This window comes from Leuciscus leuciscus (genome assembly GCF_965113295.1).
Source record: "Leuciscus leuciscus genome assembly, chromosome: 10".
NCBI lineage: Eukaryota > Metazoa > Chordata > Actinopteri > Cypriniformes > Leuciscidae > Leuciscus > Leuciscus leuciscus.
Genome location: NC_138734.1, coordinates 24,570,569 through 24,592,682, shown reverse-complemented (window position 1 = coordinate 24,592,682; position 22,114 = coordinate 24,570,569). Strand labels below are relative to the sequence as shown.

The 22,114-nt window shown below is 37.5% G+C and overlaps 3 protein-coding genes across 6 annotated transcripts in view; 1 reads left to right on the top strand and 2 right to left on the bottom strand.

Moving 5' to 3' along the window:
* relt (RELT TNF receptor) overlaps positions 1–4,986 on the top strand; it is a 34,796-nt gene extending 29,810 nt beyond the window's left edge. Inside the window, exons 10-11 of the mRNA XM_082183052.1 lie at positions 23–194; positions 3,318–4,986. Coding sequence (XP_082039178.1) covers positions 23–194; positions 3,318–3,329 — 184 coding nt within the window. The 3' untranslated portion in view covers positions 3,330–4,986. The remainder of the gene's footprint in view (positions 1–22; positions 195–3,317) is intronic.
* Positions 4,987–5,971: 985 nt separating this feature from the next.
* Positions 5,972–13,594, bottom strand: LOC309508443 (P2Y purinoceptor 2-like). Of its 2 annotated transcripts, none has more exons than XM_082183082.1 (2): positions 13,498–13,594; positions 5,972–8,046 (listed from the first exon to the last, which is right to left on the bottom strand). In XM_082183082.1, the coding sequence occupies exon 2, from the start codon at positions 8,032–8,034 to the stop codon at positions 7,054–7,056; it is 981 nt and encodes a 326-aa protein (XP_082039208.1). In that variant the 5' UTR covers positions 8,035–8,046; positions 13,498–13,594; the 3' UTR covers positions 5,972–7,053. The 2 variants fall into 2 exon arrangements, with proteins under 2 accessions (XP_082039208.1, XP_082039209.1); XM_082183083.1 differs by having other exon boundaries at positions 13,494–13,510.
* A 796-nt stretch (positions 13,595–14,390) lies between these two features.
* On the bottom strand, positions 14,391–21,822 carry p2ry2.1 (purinergic receptor P2Y2, tandem duplicate 1). Of its 3 annotated transcripts, XR_014209150.1 has the most exons (3): positions 21,661–21,822; positions 16,051–19,514; positions 14,391–16,014 (listed from the first exon to the last, which is right to left on the bottom strand). XR_014209150.1 is itself a non-coding variant. In XM_082181642.1 (2 exons), exons 1-2 carry the CDS (start codon positions 21,736–21,738, stop codon positions 18,528–18,530), a joined length of 1,065 nt encoding a protein of 354 aa, XP_082037768.1. In that variant the 5' UTR covers positions 21,739–21,822; the 3' UTR covers positions 14,391–18,527. The 3 variants fall into 3 exon arrangements, 2 of the variants coding, with proteins under 2 accessions (XP_082037768.1, XP_082037769.1); XM_082181642.1 differs by having other exon boundaries at positions 14,391–19,514; XM_082181643.1 differs by lacking the exon at positions 21,661–21,822 and adding an exon at positions 20,553–20,871 and having other exon boundaries at positions 14,391–19,514.
* Positions 21,823–22,114: the final 292 nt, after the last annotated feature.

Below are 22,114 nucleotides of genomic sequence, written 5' to 3'. Positions count from 1 at the left end.
GTCACCCGTGTGTTAATGGCAGGTTCCAAGTTGCTCAGATCCCAGAAATTAAGTCAGCTTCCAAGGAAGTGACCCAACCGGAATCGAGCGATACCGACTCCGTGGACAGCGGCCACACCGAGCCCGCAGAAGAGCGCTCACTGCTGGGTGTGTCCTCTTCCTCTAACTCCTCTTCCTCAAAGTGCAGACAGGAGGTGAGTGACTAAACATGCGGAACCGGAATATTCCTCCAAACGTGTTTGTGTTTTTATAATAGTCCTTCTGGCTCGGTTTGTTTTTGAATTGTAGTTTCCTCTTCCTCTATTCTCTCATTATGGTCTTGACCTAAAGTTCATTGTCTAAAGCCATGCATAAAAATCCTCACAGGATGTCTGGTGCATTTGTCATCAGTAAATGAATGGGAAACACTCAAGTCACTTAGTCACAGCTGACTTGTCCGGGTCGGTGAACATCCTGACTGTAGACAGCCGCAATTTTTTAATAATAACTACAGTGGAGTTGCACTGAGGGGAGGTCAGTTTTTGTTACCTAACAATTTGCCCTCTTGCATAAGAATTTGTGGGGCGGTGGGCTAATGGCTTTACATTGACTATCAATAGCTCATGGGATTTACATAAATATCTCAAGGCTTCTCTTCACAATTCATCCTTACAGCTGCTCTTACACTTATTCAATTGCTTTTCATTTTATAAAGTCTCATGGTTCTGTTTTATTTAAACCTATTTTTACTTTCTCTAATGTGATGTCATTATGGCCACAAGCTTGAATAGAGCCGCTGTTGAAGGTCAACATGGTTAGCATTGTTTGAAGTATTTAGATGTTACAACTCAAGTGCTTTGGGTAAATAAAACACATGTAGGGTCCTATCTTGCACCCAGCCCAATTGACTTTGTACACCGACGCGTGTATCATTCCTATTTTGCACCCGCGCAAAGCGGACTTTTCCCTCCACAGACGCACGTCGGTAAGTTAGGAAATACACTTGCGCTCCCGAGGGCGGTTCAGCGCAAAGAGGATTTGCGCTATTTTGCAGGTTTAGAAAACAATTGCGCCACTAACCAGGAAAAAATAGTTTAAAGTCAGTGGCGCGTTGCGCATGTTATTCATATGCTATTTTAAGGGCGCATGCTTGGCCATAATCAATGTAGCGTGTGCACAACGCGCACTTTGATTCTCTCATCTACACAGAAGCAGCAGTTTTCATTTTTGCAAATCATACATTATTACGATAGATAGATAGATAGATAGATAGATAGATAGATAGATAGATAGATAGATAGATAGATAGATAGATAGATAGACAATTTATTATAAAAGCATACATCTAGCTTACACATTTACCCAAATTATCATACGCCTGTTTAACCGAAGTTAATTTGGGTGGGTTTCTCCATCCCCAATGTCCCTGACGAGAACGTCGGTCTCCTCGGCTGTGAACCGCTCCTGGCGCGCGCCTGGCAAATCCGCCGTTATAATAGGAATCCGCTTTAGAACAAGCGCGCCTGCTCTTAAAGGGAATGTGAGATGTCGCTCTGATTGGTTTATTTCACGTTATGCCCAAACCACACCTATGAATAATGAGGCTACTTCAGACCAACCCCTTTTAGATTTGCGCCGGGCGCAAGAGGCATTTATCCCGCCGGGAAAATAGCAACAGCGCCGGAGATCCGCCGATTCCGCCCACAAAGTTACTTGCACTTTGCGCTTGACACTTGCGTTTCAGATCGTTAAAATAGGGCCCGTAATGTGTAATGATGGAACATTTTAGTTACATTTATGTATTTGGTGAACATTGTAAGTGTACGTTTGATCAATTCATGCATTTCCTGGGAATTAATCCCATGACCTATAGTGTTGCTTGTACATTAAAGTGGTGGTTGATTATGATTTCACTTTTCTAACTTTAGTTAGTGTGTAATGTTGCTGTTTGAGCATAAACAACATCTGCAAAGTTACAACGCTCAAAGTTCAAAGTAAAGGGAGATATTTTCTTTTAAAGAAATCGCTTTTTAAGGACTACAACAAATGTCTGGTAGGGATTACACGACATTCCTCCCAAATTTACATAAACCCTGCCCCCGGAACACGATTTTTTAGATTATCAAGACAGAATATGCTAATCAATGACTAGAAGATAGTTAACTCCACATAAGCTACATAAATTCATGAACTAACCATTCAGAAATGTCCTATTGCATTCTACGTTGTCACTTCTTCTTGAGTCTCTCCATCATTGTCTGACTCAGGTTTGAACATAAAAGTCTAAACCTTTTTGAAATTTCAGTGCATGTCTGTGTGAGTGCAAGCTGTTGAAGCTCCGCCCTCTGTGCCGGTAGCAGCAGCTCATTTGCATTTAAAGGGACAGACACAAGAAACGTGCGTTTTGCTCAGCCTCAGAAAGTGACAATTTTAACATGCTATATTAAAATATCTGTGGGGTATTTTGAGCTAAAACTTCACACACTCTGGGGACATCAGAGACTTATTTTACATCTTGTGAAAAGGGCATTATACCACCCCTTTAATAGGCAATAACTAGATGCAAATTGTGTCTCAGTTGTAGTATTGATAATCACACCTTTCAAACATTTAAACATAATTTTATATAAAAGAAGTCTCTTTTACTCACTAATGCTGCATTTATTTGATCCAAAATACAGTACAAACAGTAATACTGTGGAATATTATTACAATATAGAAATGTGGAAATCTTTTTTAACATTATAAATGTCTTTATATATATAGTTATGTAGAAATGGAAATGATTCAAATGATGTACTATTATTTATGAAAAAAATTCAAATACAGTTATATAATATAAAATATATATTTGTTAATGATAAATTAATAGAATATATATGTATATAAAAAATTTTATTACAGATTTGAAGATGTAATTGAGTTTGCATCAGTTGAAATTAGTTTTAGCATTAGTTTTTAACTTTTACAACACATAACACATAATGCTTTTCATTTTATAAAGTCACATGGCTTTATAAGGCCTTCATAGAGGGTTAGTGATGTTTGTTTGATGCTTCACGGGTGAATACAGTGACAAACGCGAGGAACTGTTCTGGTTTTCAGCTGTCCTCCGCTCACCCTCTTTCCCTTTCCTCTCAGAGCTGGAGTCAGTTTTTCCACTGGTTCAGGTCATGCCAGGAGAAAATGATTTCGTCTAGTGCCCTCTGGTGGCTGGAACAGTGTTTGCAGTTGTGAACCAACAAATGTTTTTCTTTTGACAAATGTAGTCAGGATATCCTTTATATCATGTTACTAATATCTCACCACTTCTTTCATTCTCTCTCCCTCTTTCTCAGATAAACATATGAAAAGTTGGAGAAGGACATCCGCTGACAGGACGTGACCTTCGTGCAGATGACATCATCAGTAGGCGACCGATCAGGGCAGATATGTGTGGTGATGTCAGTTCACCACCTTGAGGAGCCTTGAATTCAAGACCTAAGAAAACATTCGTATTTATTACATAAGTCATAGAACTATTTTATTAAAATACAATAAGCTCGGTCTCTGCTCACAGATGATAGGAGACTGAATGGCATTTACTCACAAGACACTAAAGATGTCTTAAGCGAAGCCTCTGCTGCCGATTGACTTCTCACACAATCGAAAATAACACTCAGAACAGTGAGGCACTAGAGAGACAGTCTCTCCAGTTAGAAAACATTAAGAAGTATTATGAGAAACTAGTTTGATTTACATCTGTAATTTTTATTATTATTATTATCAATTTTTGTTTGTTTTGTTACTGTAGTTTTGTCTTTTAGTATTTAAGATTTTAAATGAGTTGAATATGTACAGCCATGGTCAAAAGTTTGCAAACACCTTGTTTTTAAAAAAATAATTAAAACAAAACATGAAAAACATGCATACAACTGTCAATTTCTTATACTGTACATATATATTTTATGGTTTAATAAACATTACACCCGTTTTTACACCCGTATCTTATATATTCAAACAATAATGCAGGATATATACAAAAATATTTATTTACTTAAGCAAAGAGGGTTTACACTAATTCACACACTTAAATTCTTTGCTAATAGAGTGAATGTTTTATGCGATGTTTAAACTACATGACTTATGTACAGCAGCCCAAAACCATAAATATGTGAATGTCATTATATTAGATTACAGAGTTCAAATTAAATATAAACTTGTTCCATTAACAACTGTCATGGGTGGGTGTTATAGAGTGCACGATTACGAAGTATGCAAGGAAAGTCTTTAAACTCTATAATCCACAGGATACAGGGCAGAAACACTGGGTAACCAGAAACCTTCAGCTCATCAGCTTGATTGAACAGCTTTAAAAAGCTTAGGAAAAAACAGCAAAATGAAGCAATACAATATATCTTACAATATACCACATAAATCTGAGGACAGACCGCTGAGAAAATCTCTAAGCTAAGCTAAAAATAGATTTATTGCTCCTTTTAAAGGTATTATCATTAACATTTGTAGTGCCTCAGCTCAGACTAGCTGTCTGGTTCTTTGCTATATAACAGTTAAAGATAGCATTAGTGCTTAACCTTTTGCATGTCAGATTGCTTGCTTTATCAAACGTGTTGGAAATTAGGCCACACACACTGTACATCAGTTTCAGGAGAGACAACCCCATTTTAAAAACAGGAGTGAGTCCCCTATATTCCTCGCTCTGTGTGTATACGGAACACGACTCGATCCGGAAATTGCAATGATTGACAATGTTGTGACTATATGTTCTGGCGTCAGACAGCAACATAGTGTCGGCCCAGATCCGGCCCACATCTGGGCCGTGTGGAATCCAGTTGTACGAAATGTGGGCCGGATCTGGGCCGACATATGTTGCTGCCTGGAAGACATTTAGAAAATGTCTTTAAGATGTTTATTATTTAGATCGTATGTAAAACTACTTTTTTAAAGATGTTTATCAGATGTTTTGTACAACACAGATGTTTTCCAAATAAAGCGCCCTTTAAATGACATCTTGGAGACGTATGTGTGCTATCTGTATTTTGACCAAATTAATATTACAGTGACCAAAATGTCGTGCTGTTCTGTTATTTTAACTAAATAACCCTCAACAGAGGTGGTGTGTTTTGTTTATGTTTGGAAGTCTACTTGAATGATCATATCATAAGCGATCAAGTTTATGACGTTTTAAAGTGGGAATGTGCGGGTCGCAATTTGGTCCTGGTTTCAGTGTGCATTAGTTTTTTTCCCCCGGTTTATTATAGGCTTGTTCTTGTTCACTGTTTTTCTAAGATCTGGCATGACGAATGAGTCAAGGGCCTGCTGTGATTAATGCACACAGAAGAGAGACACATCTCTGATCAATGTGCTTTGAAAATATGGCATAACAACTAGTTGTTCTGTTCGTTCCGTACACACTGCTTTGAATTTTTGTCAATGGGGTTGTCATTACCTGAATTTCTCGGTAGTAATAGCCTGTTCAACCGTGCCCGCTCACTTTTTCAGTGGTGCACTGGTTGGTTCCAGAAATATTTTTTCCATAATTTTTTTTCCATAGGGATTTAAAAAAAATCTTCTTTAAAGCATTATAAACAAATAACCAATTACGCCAACACAAAGTGAATAACATGACAAACTTTGATTTAAAGCAACAACAACAAAAAAACACTGAAGAAAAAAAACAAATACAAAGGTACAAGACTGAGGGGAAAAAATACAATCCATCAAATAAAAAATGATAGAGAAATGTGAAACTACTCATTTACAAATGTTGATTATGGTAGCACTTTCCCCATGTAGCCTAGGCCTATGTATTTTTTATAGTTATTACAATAACCGGGTAATAACTTCTAACCTGAACCTACTGGAAAACATCAGTAATGTTGAGGTGTGAACGTAACCTTCATGTCAAGATCTTCCCACACATTCATTCCCAAGATGTTCATCACACAGATGTAGAGAAACAAGACGCTACAAGAGCTGTTGCGTTCAAAGCTGAATTCTTCCATAGTATTTATTGAGTTTTCTGTTGTAATTCAGTGACAGGCAAGGCTACTCAAGGGTATAGCATCACAGTTCTTTTACTGACATTTACATGCACATTTTATATAAAGTGAATTTTTATACAATATAAATATGTTTGCAATCATTTATTGTATACCGCATAGTCAGAGCTAGACATAGACCGCTGTTTGCAGAGAGGAAGTAGAATGACAAGGTAAGGGGAAAACTCTGTACTCTGTACCTATTCAAATAATAATGTTGTTTTTTCTTTATATTTATACTCTTAAAATAAAGAACTTTACTGCAGTATTTAAGATCTGGAAATGTATCTTTACATATTGTATATGTGTAATAATTTATATGGTAATATATACTATACAAAAGTTTGGGGTTGGATTTTTTTATATGTTTTTGAAAGAAGTCTTTTATGCTCACCAGCATGAAGTTTAAATAAACTAATATATTCATTATATACATTTTTGCATATTATGCTATTCATTATAGATGATGTCAATCGTTTCATAAAATATCTTGATTATTAGGCTACCAGGAAATTGTTACAGTAACATAAACAATATATCTTAATCCATTAACAAAAAATGAACTTTTACATTACATTTAAGTGCAATAAAGACAAAAAATATATAATTATTCCATTAACATATGATACAGTCTCTGATCGCATGCTGCCATGCATGCATATAATTGCAACTTGTGCAATATTCCAAGTCTTCTCATGCAAACCAGTAGATTTGTGTAAGGAACAAACTGAAAATCATGTCATTCACACTTCCACATGTTCAAACCAAGTTCACCACCATGACTTTGTCTCCACGCCATAAATGAAGGAGTATGCGATCGTAATGCACTGCTTCCATTTAGAACCTTTAACATCCAAGAAACCTATCCATTGCACAAAAGATTATTTTTACAGTGGAAAATTTTTCTTTACACTGAGAAAAAAAAAGGTTATTTTAAAGAATTCTTCACTGAAAGGTTCTTTGAGGAACCAAAAAAAAATTTGTTCCTGTGGCTTTTTTTTTTTATCAAGCTTTTTTTTCAAGATCTTCATCTTCACAGTAAGGTTGAGAGGGATTTATCAGACTTCATGCTTAATTTCTTGATGGATTTTCTGAAGCTCTGCCCTGCCATGAAGTAGAGGATGGGGTCGATGCAGCTGTTGAGACTGACCAGAGGTCGTGTGGCTTTGTAGGCATTGTTGGCAAACCGAAGCATGTTGCAATTCTCTAGGTCCAGGTAGCGGAAGATGTAGTATATACTGCGATTCAGATGGAAGGGCAGGAAGCACAACATGAAAGCCAGAAGCACAATAATGATCATCTTCACAGACTTCTGCTTGGAGCGTTGTGACATTGGTCCTTCGCCAACACTGGGTTCCTGAAGTTTCCTCACCATCAGCCCGTTGCAGACCAGCACCACCCCAAATGGTAAGACAAACAGCAGGAACATCACCACTGAGCTGTAGACCAGAAAGTCATTGAAGAGCTCCTTGCTGGTGGTGTCGTGACAGATCAGAAAGTCACCATTAAGTCTTGTCCTGGAGAAATAAAGGATCGGGGCCTGGAAGATGAGTATGATCACCCATATTCCCACAGAAACCAAACGAGCCCGATGGCCACTCATCCAGGACAAAGAGCGAACCGGATGGCAGATGCCTAAAAATCGGTGCAGGCTGATGCAGCTGAGGAAGAGGATGCTTCCGTAGAGGTTCGTGTAGAAGAGAAAGCGAATCAGCTTACACATCGGCTCGCCGAACGGCCAGTCGTTCCCATCAGCGTAATAGTAGATAAGAAACGGAAGGGTGAGGATGTAAAGAGTGTCACAGACGTTGAGGTTGATCATGTAGATGGTGCTGGGCTTCCAGTGTTTGGTTCGAAACAAGATGACGTACAAGGCGGTGATGTTCAAGCCCAGGCCGACCACAAATACCAGAGTGTAACTCACCGGGAGAAGAATGTACTTGAATTCTTCTTTTAAAGTACAACGATAAATGACACTATCATTGGCTGGTACAGTATCGTTAAGCGTTCCCATTCTGATCCAGATCTGTCAAAAAAATAAGACAACAAAACAAGGGGAAATCATATCTAATAGGAAGCTTAAATTTACATATTAATATTATATTATAAATAAAAACACAGATAAAAATGCTTTTAAGCATGTATGTCTGCATGCCGTTGACCTGTATGTCAACAAAACAATGTTAGCATTAAAATGACCCTGTTTTATGATGGAAAGAAAAAATAAGCTGCCACACAATGAAAGCATTTTTTCAGTAATGGCCGTGGCAATGAATTGGGTTGGAAAATATAGGGGATGTAATATATGAATGTCATATAAACTGTCAAGACCACATTTCATATTCATATTTCATCTCAAAAACAAAAGGAAAAACTATATTTTGCATAAAAAGGAAGGTTGTTCGTAGGACCATTATGATTTGTGTTGCATTAATTTCATTAAAAAAAGACGGAGCCCCTAAAGGGAACGTGGTGATGAAAAAAATGTAGGATGGGAGAATTCTTTTTTTTCTTTTTATCTTTTGCGTTCCCTCGCAAAACCTGTTGTGTGAGTTCGGACAGACACGTCCTGTTTAATGTCCCACAGTGTTTCAGAGCTCCGTACGTTAATGTAGTGTTTCATAGTGTTTGAACTTGAACTCAAATATAAAGAAATGCGGTCAGTGCTTAACTCAAGGAGTTCAGTGAAGTTGACAATATATTCACATAGGCTATTCGAACTTACCAGATCAAAATTCGTGAGCTAAACGTTGTTAAAACACAAACGACACCTTTTTACAATCACAGTATCTAGACAACGAGCTACAACCCAATTTTCCTCAAAACTAGCTTTATAATATAAATTTGTCTCTAACCAACCGATTGAGATACAAGTCGGACCGTCTGCAAAGTGCAAATCTCAAAACACTTCTGCACATTTTATATTATTAAACATATTAAATAGCTTCACTGTGACACACTGTAGGCTACTGTCACCAAATTCAGTTCACACATCACTGCTGTCAACTCCTGCTGGTTATACTACAATACTTAGTTTGATAAAAATGCATCATTTTTATGATTATTTATTATGAAACTAAATCAATAACTTCACCCTTTTTAGAAAAAAATATTCAATAACTTCACACTGTTATTATACAGTGTATTGCCATCAAATTCAGTAAGCAAATATAATGCAAAAGCTATGGTTGTAACTATTATGTTAGCTGCGACTGCGTACGATACCAATATAATGTGTGTAAAGAATAGGCCTACTTATTTTTTATGTGCAATTACTTCCCAAACTAAGTGTTGTATAACCAACTTTAGAGCAGTGATGTGTGAACTAAATTTGGTGTGTTACAGTGAAGTTATTGAATATTTTTCATGATATAAAATGTGCAAAAGCAGTGTAGTATGACCAGTGGGACACCATTGATGTGTAAACTGAATTGGGTGGCGCTACAGTTTGTAACATTGAATTTAATGACTATTTTTGTAGTCACGTTTTTTGGGTTATATTGCACTTTGCAGACGGTCCCTTCGGACTTGTCTCTCAGCCGCCTGCTTATAGAGATCCATTTAGCCTATTCGGTTGTTAAGTCGTGACGTAACCACTCTCCGATAATACTCTTTCCGGGTCCAAAGTCCAGGTCCTCTCTACCTACCTACCGCTTTCGCTAGTGTTTTGGTTATTATTGAGTGTTTTTACAATGCCGCAGTGCTGTGTCCCGTGTCCCGAGCTAACTCACTTCAACCTCGTAAATCTTCTTTTTCATTGATGCCTGGACTCTACCCTTAATTATGTCACCTGAGTGATGAGCTACACTAACCACTCTGTTGGTGTTAAAGGAATTTAAACACTTTTTGACCGCCAAGGGTGCCTCACTAAGAAGGACGTGATCGTAAATAAATGTACAGGTTCCACCATTGTTATTTCTGGACGAGCGGAGCGCTTGGACCCGGAAAAGGCTAAACGTCACGTGTGACGTCAGACTAAAGCTTGTATATAGAAATTTGGTTCTAGCTCTACGTTACTGTGATTGTATAATAAGTATAATTTGTGTATAAATTATAAAGTATAAACCCTCACCCAACATCCGGACACTCATCCACTATCCCCTTCGTGAGAGCAGGGCAGGGCCCAGTGAAACCAGCAGCAAGAGTGGATAGCACCCTCTTGAACGCCGCACGGACTGGAAAATCCAAGTGGATCTAGATCAGCAACTCAAGTTTCCACCTGAGATTTTAAACACCAATATCAGGCCGGATTTTGTATTGTGGTCAACTTCACAGAAGTCCTTGTTCATCGTGGAACTAACTGTAGCCTACCATGGGAGTGGGAGGAAAGTGCTGAAGTACACTGATATTGCTTTTGAGACAAAACAATAAGGCTGGAGTACACAGGTACTTCCGGTAGAGGTTGGGTGCAGAGGGTTTGTGGCCACATCTATAGCCAGGCTCTTGAAGGAGGTGGGAGTTCGGAGACAGGCCTTCAGGAAAGCCATCAGATCATTGTCGGAGGCAGCAGAGCGAAGCAGCAGGTGGATCTGGATAAAGAGGAAGGACCCCAACTGGGCTGCAAATTTAATAATAATTTGTTACATTTATATAGCTTTTTCTGAGACCTCAAAGCGCTTCACATAGAAGGGGGGAATCTCTTCAACCACCACCAATGTGCAGCATCCACTTGGATGATGCGATGGCAGCCATATTGCGCCAGAACGCCCACCACACACCAGCTTACTGGTGGAGAGGAGACAGTGATGAAGCCAATCAGTATATGGGGATGATTAGGAGGCCATGATCAACAGAGGCCAAGGGGCAAATTTGGCCAGGATGCCGGGGTTACACCCCTACTCTTTTTTGAAGGACATCCTGGGATTTTTAATGACCACAGAGAGTCAGGACCTCGGTTTAACGTCTCATCCGAAGGACGGTGCTCTTTTGGCAGTATAGTGTCCCCGTCACTACTGGGGCGTTAGGACCCACACAGACCACAGGGTGAGCACCCCCTGCTGGCCTCACTAGCACCTCTTCCAGCAGCAACCTGTTTTTTCCCAGGAGGTCTCCCATCCAGGTACTAACCAGGCTCAGCCCTGCTTAGCTTCAGTGGGCAACCAGTCTTGGGCTACAGGGTGATATGGCTGCTGGCAACACCAGCAGCCAAAGAACAATAAAGAGGGGTAAAAGCAGAAGGGGGCTCATCTGGGACGCCAGGTGTTGCCGTTGAGCCCTCTGGAGGTGTCGTGGGCCTATCAACGAAACACCGGTGAAGGAGGGTGCCCTCCTGAAGACCCTGATGACGTTCTTACCCCTCTCCCCACTTAAAACAAGGAAGTGCTGATTACTAGGGATATTAACATCAAGTCCTGTGAGCTGAACTGTGTTTTAACAACGTTTAGCTCACAAGTTATTGATCCGAGAAGTTCGAATCTGTGAATATATATAACTCCACCTTGAGTTAAGCACTGACCGCATTTCTTTATATGTGAGTTCAAGTTCAAACACTTGAAGCTCTGAAGCACTCCCAGCGGGACATTAAACAGGACGTGTCTGTCCGAACTCACAACAGGTTTTTGAAAAACAGGGAACGCAAATAACTTTGCGAGGGAACACAAAGTTTCACGGGGGAACACAAACGTTTTTTGTTTTTTTTAAAAAGATAAAAAAATATAATATATAATAATCGCCCATCCTACATTTTTTCCACCACCACGTCCCTTTAGGGGCTCCGTAGTTTTTGTATTTACTTACAGTTTTTCTCCGTTGCTTCTTCGTCACAGTTGTTTGTCATTTAGTTGATCGCCATGTGTATTTAAGTTACTCACCTTCACTCAGTGTTTGTCCAGTCTTGTTTGTGTTTGTGTTGCTACTACCCTCTGTTATTTTGCCTGATGGATTATTAACTGTATTTGAACTTTATCCTAATCTTCACCCGTCTGTCTACAACCGTGCTAACAGTGTGCTGCTGTTTGTACAAATTGTTTTGAGAAATGTACGGTTTGCAAATGTTAAGGATGATTCTAGAAGTGTTCCAAAGTGACTCAGAAAAACTGTAAAGCTTTCATTATTAAATAGAACATAATATAATTTCAAATAAAGTATAATGTATGTCCAAACAGCATTTAATTCTTTCTTCTTTTTTTTTTTCTTTTTTTTTTTTTTTGCATTCTGGTATTGACAATTTGGGGGAAGTGCAAGCAGATAGATAGAGTGATTCTGATTTTGCTCCACAAGCCTGGTCTTGCTTTTCATCAACTTCCTGTCATGTTGCAATATTTAAATGAAACAAGTGATCATTATGACATATGTCATAGACCACACATGCCATTCTCTAAGAGGTGGTAAATGTCCACAATCCGCACACACCCATATTGATACTGTTATGCTTATGGCAGACTACAAATATTCCCAGAAAATTCTTCTTAACAGAGCGTCAAAGTCATTTCAAATGGCTTTTTCCAAACTCAGGGGATGCACAAATGAGCTTTTAACGAAGTATAAAATGGTTGTTCTGCTAATCATACAGCCTGATAACACTCTCATTTATGCCACATAATAACACATTAAATCGATCAGTGAAGCAAATCAAGCCACAAAGTATCTTCAGAATCTCCTGAGGATTTCCTGAGAACTTCCTCCCAACATCAGATGCCAGATGATGTTTCAATAACAGCTAATTTCACAAAAAGCCTGAACACACTTCCCACACTCTATTATACCTTTTATATATCTAAATATATCTATATATCTGTTTATAAAGTATATGTCTATATTTGTTGTGTGTGCGCGCATGTCTGTGCATATATACTATACACACACATATATATAATGCTTTTATTATATTATTATATTATTTCATTATTAAAGCAGACACATGCTATATATATAGATAGATAGATAGATAGATAGATAGATAGATAGATAGATAGATAGATAGATAGATATAGCATGTGTCTGCTTTACATTTTGTATAATACAATACAACATTTTTCAGTATAAATTATATTATTAAATGCTTTACTGTCATAACTACTGGAGCTAACGTAACCAAAACCTGATGGTCATGTTCTTCAGCAGGATTTGAGAATCTTGAGAATCATAAAGCAAAACAATCTGCCTGTGTGTACAAAGAATCATAAGTTCAATGCAATTTTATTAAAATGGTCTCAGACTATTGAACTCAATATACAGTATACAAGTTTTAACCAGTTTTGCAGAATATATTGCAGAATGTCAAATTTTAATGTGTTTTAGGATGAATCGTTGTATTTTAGCATTCATTATGTTTGTGACTTTGTAAAGAAGGATCCTCTAAATGATTTAATGATTAAAAAAAAGATATTCCACAAAGGAGGCATTTTGATTGTTTTATCTTTGTACCAAAATAAATCATAGGAAAGTCCAATAAGCCTTACGTATAACAACAAATTAAATATACATTTTTTGTAAACTTCACATTTAGAAAGTAAAGAAAAGTAAGTAACATACTCACGTGTTCTCAGCAGATACTATAAGGAATTTCCCCTCGCGCTCTTCATACCTGCACAGTCCTGCTCTTCCTCTGCCTGTTCATGCTGCAGTTCTTCACTGTGGGCGGTACTTCTCATGTCAACACACCTCAGCCTGCTCCCATTGGTCAGACCATCAGTCATTGACATGCCAATCACCGTCGAGAGCTTCACACTACTAAAAGTAGTGCTGTCAAATCAAATAATCGCATCTAGCGTAAAAGTTTGTAAATATACTATATGTGTGTGTGTGTGTGTGTGTGTGTGTGTGTGTGTGTGTGTGTGTGTGTGTGTGTGTGTGTGTGTATATATATATATATAACCTTTTATGCTAGATGCGATTAATCGTGATTACTCGGTTTGAAAGCACTAGTTAAAGTTAGTTCAAGCAGTTCCACTAAACAGGTTCCCTCAAAAACCTCTCATGCCCCGCCTCCTGTCTTTCATTGGTTGAGCCAGAAGTTCACAGTCAGACCAGTGAAACAAAACACTGTTTGGAATGGAACACTGCAGAACATACTGCCAAATGTTTGAATACATATTATGCAAAACAGGATGCATTACAAAACAAATTTTTTTTAATGCTACATTATTGTCTGTGTAAGTTATTCTAAAATGCTATTCCGATCATAGCATAGAGCAATTTCAATCTGTGCCCAATTCATATTGTATCCATTCCAAATAGTACACAATTAATGTGTAATTATAATAGACTAAAATAGTATGCCAAAGGAGCCTGGTATACAGAGGATTTTTGAAGTATGAATCTGTGTATGCTTTTCCAGCTTGACTTCAAAATTTGTTTGTCAAATTAAAACAACTCCCAACAAAACAAGTTTTCTTTGAAACATTTCGATTAAAAAAATAAATTAACACATTTTTCTTAATGAATTTTATTTGACAGCTTAGTGCAGACCAGGAACATGACAAAAATATCAACATCCACTTTTTATTTACACTTTAAATTATTTACGCTTCACCCTTATGTTAGCTCAGTTGTGATAAAACTATCTAATATGATTTAAACCTTTTATATATATTAAGACATATGTTAAGAATATGAAAATGTATCGCATAGGAATGATGTTCAGTATGACAGTACCTGAAAGGGAAAATCACAGTAGATGAAGTTCATATGTTGGTTAATTTATCTTAACTTGAACATGAAATTGTAGAGCAATACAAAAGTCATGGGCTCAGCGTACAGGATAACAAAGCCTAACCTTCAATGTGCAGTCACTAACTTAAAATAAAAGTAATTCCTATTGCGACATTTGTGTTAGCTTTGAGAATGCAACGCCATAAAGTGCTTAGAGCAACATAACATACAGCAGTTAACATTCAAATCACATGATGTTCCATTTTCTTGATATTTACATTTATTTTCAGGCATTTATTTTACCTCAATGAAAGTTGATTTATTGATAAGTGGTTTTTTGCTTAAAACAAGAAAAAACTAGTTACAATTATGTGTTTTTTTTTAAAGAAAAACATTTAGGCTATTCAAGATATATTCTCCAAAAACAAGTCTATTACAGGCCAATTTACGGGAGTGACAACCGGATTCTATAACCAGATTTGGACATCATCTTCAAAGCTGAAGTATGTAACTTTTTCTGTGTTAAAGCCTATTTTCCTATCCCATCTTAATATGAGGAGAGATAGCCCATTCTGATGTTATTCTAATAACTGTGTACAGACCATAATCCTTTGACTTTTCTCTCTAACATGTCCTCTACTAACCAACATTTGTTGCGCTGGATGCTCAAATTACAGGACTACAATCTCCAGATCCAATAACTATTTTAGGGAGGAGTTCTAACTAACCTAAGAGAGAGAGAGAAAAAGAAAAATAGACAAATGGTTTGTTAGTTATTTTAGGCCTTGTTCTCCCCTGAGCCTTTGCCCCCTTTACCTTATTTTTGTAAATATTTTTTTTTAATATAAATAATCTGGTGTCATCTTTACTCTGGGACAGAGGATTTAAGTGTGCTCTCCCCTTTCTTTTCCTCACTTTTTTTACGCTTTTTCCTTTGTTACCTCCCCTCCTGACCCCTAGATGGGTAGGGGGACGTCTTGCCCTACACAACAACAGTCACTCGACCAATGGGTGTGTTGGGGGCGGGATTATCTATTTACTGTATTCGGAAAGTTGTTTTGAAAATATTTATGTTTATTTTTGCAGTTCCGTAAGGTGAAGCTAGTGGCACAGAAACGACATCAAACTTCAGCTTTAAGTTGCCTATATATCCTACTGATTGACTTTATTTGGAAGTTGTTCCTAAAAAGAAAGTATGATAAATCAAATGCTCAAATAATAAATAAAATTCTCAAAATGTACATTTAACTTCGATTGCATCTCAAATCCAAATTCACAAATTAATTTACTTTGCTGATAAAGTGCATATATTTTGAGTGTATACTGTAGCAAATTGGACAAACAGTCTCTTCGATTTTTTTCTAATCTCACTGAAATTAGAAATTGGAATTAGAAATTAGGCCTACTCCATAAATAGTTTACACATATTTGTAGACACTTTAAACAATTAGACATCTTAGAAATGAAATGTTACACATGTTCAACCTCTCCATTTCCAATCATTTTTTATTGACATATTAAAGTTTTCCCTGATTCAGCAATAGCTGTCATGCTGTTTGAATTAAAGCTGAAAATGACATTTCTGTCATTAATTACTCACCCTCATGTTGTTCCGAACCCGTAAGACCCTTCGGAACACAAATGAAGATATTTTTGATGAAATCCGAGAGCTTTCTGACCCCTCCATGTACAGCAATGCAATGACCACTTTAAATGGCCAAGAATGGTAGTAAAGACATCATTAAAATTGTCCATGTGACTCCATGGTTCAACCTTAATGTTATGAATCGACGAGAATACCTTTTGTGCACAAAAAAACCCCAAAACAACGACTTTATTTAACAATCTCTTCTCTTCCACGTCATTCTCCTCCAATGTTGACGTATAGTGTCAACATTGACGTAGTGTCAATGTTGACGAAGTGTACACTATTGGCCGACGCTGGTCATGTGAGCACCACGACACATGCGTGTGATGCTGACGAAGGAGCTGGCCAATAGTGAGGCGGCGTTCTGACGTAGCAGAACATGTACACAACGTCAACATTGGAGGAGAATGACGTGGAAGAGAAGAGATTGTTGAATAAAGTTTTGTCAAATTTTGCGCACAAAAAGTATTATCGTCACTTCATAACATTAAGGTTGAACCACTGTATTCACATGGACTATTTTAACAATGCCTTTACTACCTTTACTTCCTGAGCCTTGAAAGTGGTCGTTGCATTGATGTCTATGGAGGGATCGGAAAGCTCTCAGATTTCATAAAAAATATCTTCATTGCGTTCCAAAGATGAACGAAAGTCTTGCGGGTTTGGAACGACATGAGGGTGACTAACTGATGACAGAAATTTCATTTTTTGGGGTGAACAAACCCTTTAATAGCTCATTTACTATTTTATTATTTATTAGTGTTTTGAATTAGCTTTTATTTTTATCTTTTCAGTTTTCATTTTAGAAATAGCAGTAGCTTAAACATTTTATTTTGGTTAGTTGCCAAGGCAACATTTCAAATTTTAAGTTTCTTTTTATGTAATATTTATATTTTATTTTATTGAACTATTATGATTTTTAATGATTTTAGTTTCAGTTTACAAAACTGGCTTTACTCCCTTTGTCTGAAGGAACACAAAGAACTCTCTCTCTGATTTTACGAAGTCAGTTAGGCCGTGGAAAGGCCTTTGTGCTGCAACTTTACTAGCCTAACTGTTCCGACAAACCTCTTTTCAGAAATTAATGAAAACTTAATTAGCCTATATATTTGACCAGGAATCTTCAGGGTCTGTCACTTTGTAAGGTTTCTTACAGAAGCAGACCTTAATTACCTTTACCACAAGTGCGTCAATTATGCAGCATGATTAGATCGCGAATAGAATAGAACATTCTCTGGTCAAAGAGCAAGTATATCGTGATGTAGTCAATCACATTCTATTATGTCCTTTGGAAGGGTCACAAGGTCCTTCTATTTAACAAAAAATGGTTCCATATTATTATCACATTTACCGTCACACGTAGATTTCACTCGTGTTCAGTTTGGTCACGCGAATTCACCGCGTAGACCAACAGAAAGCTGCTTGCTTGATTGGACGTGACTTCCGTGTGAGCTGTTTTGCCCGCGAAATTTATCTGAAAGGAACAATGTTGCTGTGTTCGAAATCGCCCTCTATACTCTCATTCACTATACATCAACTTATAACGTTAGTCCACTTGAAGGAGTGAATGAAAACGAGTAAGTGAATTCGGACAATGAGTGCACCGGAAGGGCTACCGCTTTTGAATAGTTTGTGCTTGCTGTTTAATAACTTGAAACGTAGTAAACTGGCAGCTCCAGTATTAATGAAAAGATTTATCCTGAGCTCTGCTATGGAAAGTAGTATGTGTAAACCGTAATTAAACAATTAAATAATCAGTTAAAAGGGAATTTATACCTGTATGATATTATGCATGCTGGACCAGCGCGGTTTGGAAAATGTAAGAATGACTGATTCAGGCGCCATCTTCTGGTGAGAGGTGGGAATTAATTCGGCGTGCGACTCTCACAGTGCATTATGGGTATTCTCTAGCCGTTGGCGTACATCAATTGTACACTCGTTATTGCGGTGCATTGCGGGATTGAATTAGTGCACTCAATAACGCCCACTATGGTTGCGGACACCACAACAAATGGCTGTCCCTTCAAACAGTGCCCTAAGGGTATGCAGGGCGATTTTGGACACAGTGAGTAAGTTACTCTTTTTTTTTTTTCTTTTTTTTAGAGACTACAAAATGGACACTTTATTTACATCAACATCGATGACTGTCATTCATTATAAGGTTCGCTTCCCTGAGTGAGGCCCTGTCATGGCCACCCCAAAAACCTTTGTAAGTAGCCTGAGATTTTTTTATTCATGCTCAGACATAATAAAGTGGTTGATGGTGATTAATTTTTTCCAGATCTTGCTTTAGCTTTCTTGCTCTTGATGCTTCTTCTGAAGCCTTGTCCTGCCATGAAGTAGAGGATGGGGTCGATGCAGCTGTTAGCGCTGGCTAGAGGTCGTGTGATCTTGTAGGCCATGCTGGCATACTTCAGCATCGAGCAGCTCACCTGTTTGTCCAGGTAGCGGAAGGTGTAGTATATACTGCGGTTCACATGAAAAGGCAGGAAGCACAACATGAAAACCAGAAGCACAATAATGATCATCTTCACCGACTTCTGCTTGGAGCGTTGTGACATTGGTCCTTCGCCAACACCGGGTTCTTGAAGTTTCCTCACCATCAGCCCGTTGCAGACCAGCACCACCCCAAATGGTAGGACAAAGAGCAGGAACATCACCACCGAGCTGTAGACCAGAAAGTCATTGAAGAGCTCTTTGCTGGTGGTGTCGTAGCAAACCCTTATGCCACCATTATCTTTCATTCTGGAGAAATAAAGGATCGGGGCCTGAAAAATTAGCATTGTTGCCCATATTCCCACAGAAACCAAACGAGCCCGACGGCCGCTCATCCAGGACAAAGAGCGAACCGGATGGCAGACGCCTAAAAATCGGTGCAGGCTGATGCAGCTGAGGAAGAGGATGCTTCCGTAGAGGTTCGTGTAGAAGAGAAAGCGAATCAGCTTACACATCAGCTCGCCAAACGGCCAGTCGTTCTCATCAGCGTAATAGTAGATCAGAAACGGAAGGGTGAGGATGTAAAGAGTGTCACAGACGTTGAGGTTGATCATGTAGATGGTGCTGGGCTTCCACTGTTTGGTTCGAAACAAGATGACGTACAAGGCGGTGATGTTCAAGCCCAGGCCGACCACAAATACCAGAGTGTAACTCACCGGGAGAAGAATGTACTTAAAGCTCTCTTTATAATCACAGTTATACTGATTGGTGCCATTGGTTGTGCCAGAGTTGTTAAATGTTGCCATTCTGATATAGATCTGTCAGAGAAAAAGACAATGAAATCAATCATATCTAAGCAATGAGATATGAGATTCAAGATGATGGACCAAATATTACAAATTAAAAACTGACCATTTTATATATATATATATATATATATATATATATATATATATATATATATATATATATATACACACACACACACAAAATGATCAGTTGGAATTTATTCAAATAGTTTAGAAGCAACAAAAATCTGTTTAATGTGAAAACAATTAAATATATTCAGTCAAAAAGTATGAAGCTGTTGAACAAACAATATTCAGTTAGTTAAAATGTATGAGATTGAAACAAATTGAATTAATTTATGATAAATATATAATCCTGGTTATTGTGTACACTTTGTTTATTAGTGCTATTACAGAAATCTTACCCATTTAATTTATATATGACTGACAAATATGCATCACATTAAGGTTGTTCATAACTTTTCAACATTTTCATTTTCATCACAAAAGTTTGAATTTTGACAGGTATTTTGTTAAAGATCAACATGCATTAGTTTGCATACATCACCATACAAGTTTTTCACCTAATTATTTGTTGTTAACAGAGCGTTTCTAAGTACGTTCCTGCTGTTTTTCAAAGCCCAGGGCAGAAAGCAAGCTTTTAAAGTAGCACTAAACGATTGTTCTGTTAATAACACACCCCTTATTACAACACATATCGATCAGTGATCTGAATTAAGTCAGAAAGTAGCTCAGAACTCGCTAAGAATTTCCTCAGAACTTCCTCCAGTATTTGTTGTAGATCTTATCAGCATCAACTAATATGACTTAAACTATTGGAACATAGCAATAAGACCGTTTTACAGTTGCATAATCTAGCATTTAATTTAGTTGCTCCTTAGAAAATTTGATTTAGAAAATTATTGTTTTAACAGTCTTTTCACAGTGCAAGCTCAATAAAAATTTAACTAAATAGTATTGCATTATATACTGATGTTAAATAACATAATCCTCATTTAGTACATCACAGACATGCAAAACTGAAAGATTTTTTTTAAAGTAACTCACATGGATACTTGCTTCAGCAACCAACAGTTATGTCTCCTTTCTGTTTGCATACCTACATAGACCTGTTTTACCTCTGCCTGTTTATACTGCATTTCTCCATGGTGGGCGTGTTAACATGCCTCAGCCTGCTCTTATAGGCCGCTGCGTCAGCCAATAATATGTCAATCATTCAGAGGGACTCATATCCTGTAACATGACTGGATTGAGGGAGCTACTGTACCTGCGGTTTATAACAGGAATTACTGAGAACACATCTGTTTATCAAGACTCCGTTTCAATAATCTATTTCAAACTAATTTCAAATCACACACACACACACACACACACACACACACACACACACACACACACACACACACACACACACACACACACACACACACATATATATATATATATATACAGTATATGCTTTTCAAATCTCTTGAGAATGCATTTTTTGCATACTGGAGATGCCTAATATTGGTTCTTGCAAAAGAGCAGCATGAACATTCTGCCTAACATCTACTTTTGTGTTTTGCAGAAGAAAGAAAATTGTTCAGTTTTGGAATGAAATGAAGGTGAGTAAATGAGGAATTTTTTTTTAATTTTGAGGTGAACTATTCATCTAATAAACTTATTATTGGATTGATTAGTTCTAAAAACTTAAAAACTGCCATGTTTGCATTATGACTTGCTTCAGAAAAGTGCCCTTGGCAAGAACCCTGAGTCTGGCAAGGGAAAAAGGCGTATGCTAATTATCAATAATTAACATCTTGGCCTACAGTACAGTGAAGAGAATTTCACACAGCCTGAAAGAAACTGGAAATCATTTTGTTTAGGGGATCTTCTTTGAAAAGGGGATTCTTAGTTTTTATACTCTTGGTAGTTATTTTAAATGACACTTTTTAATGTTAGGTTCTTCCAATACATGTTATCTAATCTAATCAATTTAGCTTGAATAAAACCATTTTGTTTAGATGTTACTACATGAAGCATGTTGTTAGTGTTCCCGAATAACCAGTTTACTGTGCAAATACAACAAAATATTCTGCCCACTTACAAAACCTTAGCTCCTGAAAAAAATAAAATGAATGCAAAACCACAGAAACAGCAAAGTTGCACTAACCTGTTCCTTTGTTCCTCTCAGGTTGAATTCATCTATGAGAACTTCACAGTTCCAATGCAAGGATAAAACAAGATTCATTTGATTTGCATGAGGTCTGTCAGCTTTACTTCTGTGACTCAAAAGAAAGAACAAAACGGCAAGGTGTTCGATTGCTGTCTTACTTGCCTCACAAAATTGAATTAATTATTACCCTAAGTCAGAAGAGTTATGAACCTGAGCTAAACTTTATTTGGTCAGTCTCTGCACGTACAACAAATATTTAGGCACACTTGACTGAATTTATGTTTTCCATGATCTTAAAAAACTTTCTTTGCTTTCTGATGCAATCAGTTTTGTAGGACAAACATAAATTTGGATCACATATGAATTGCTTTTCTTTTTTAAATGAACATTTTTGATCTTGGAGTGAATAGTGAAGGAAGATCAGTGCCCATCGTACATATGAGCTCCTTCA

Coding starts and splice junctions, on each gene's coding strand:
- LOC309508443 (XM_082183082.1), bottom strand. CDS start 8,034: ATGGGAACGCTTAACGATACTGTACCAGCCAATGATAGTGTCATTTAT.
- p2ry2.1 (XM_082181642.1), bottom strand. CDS start 21,738: ATGAATCTTGTTTTATCCTTGCATTGGAACTGTGAAGTTCTCATAGAT. Junction 19,515..21,660: donor TGAGAGGAACAAAGGAACAG/GTTAGTGCAACT, acceptor TTTCTCTGACAG/ATCTATATCAGAATGGCAAC.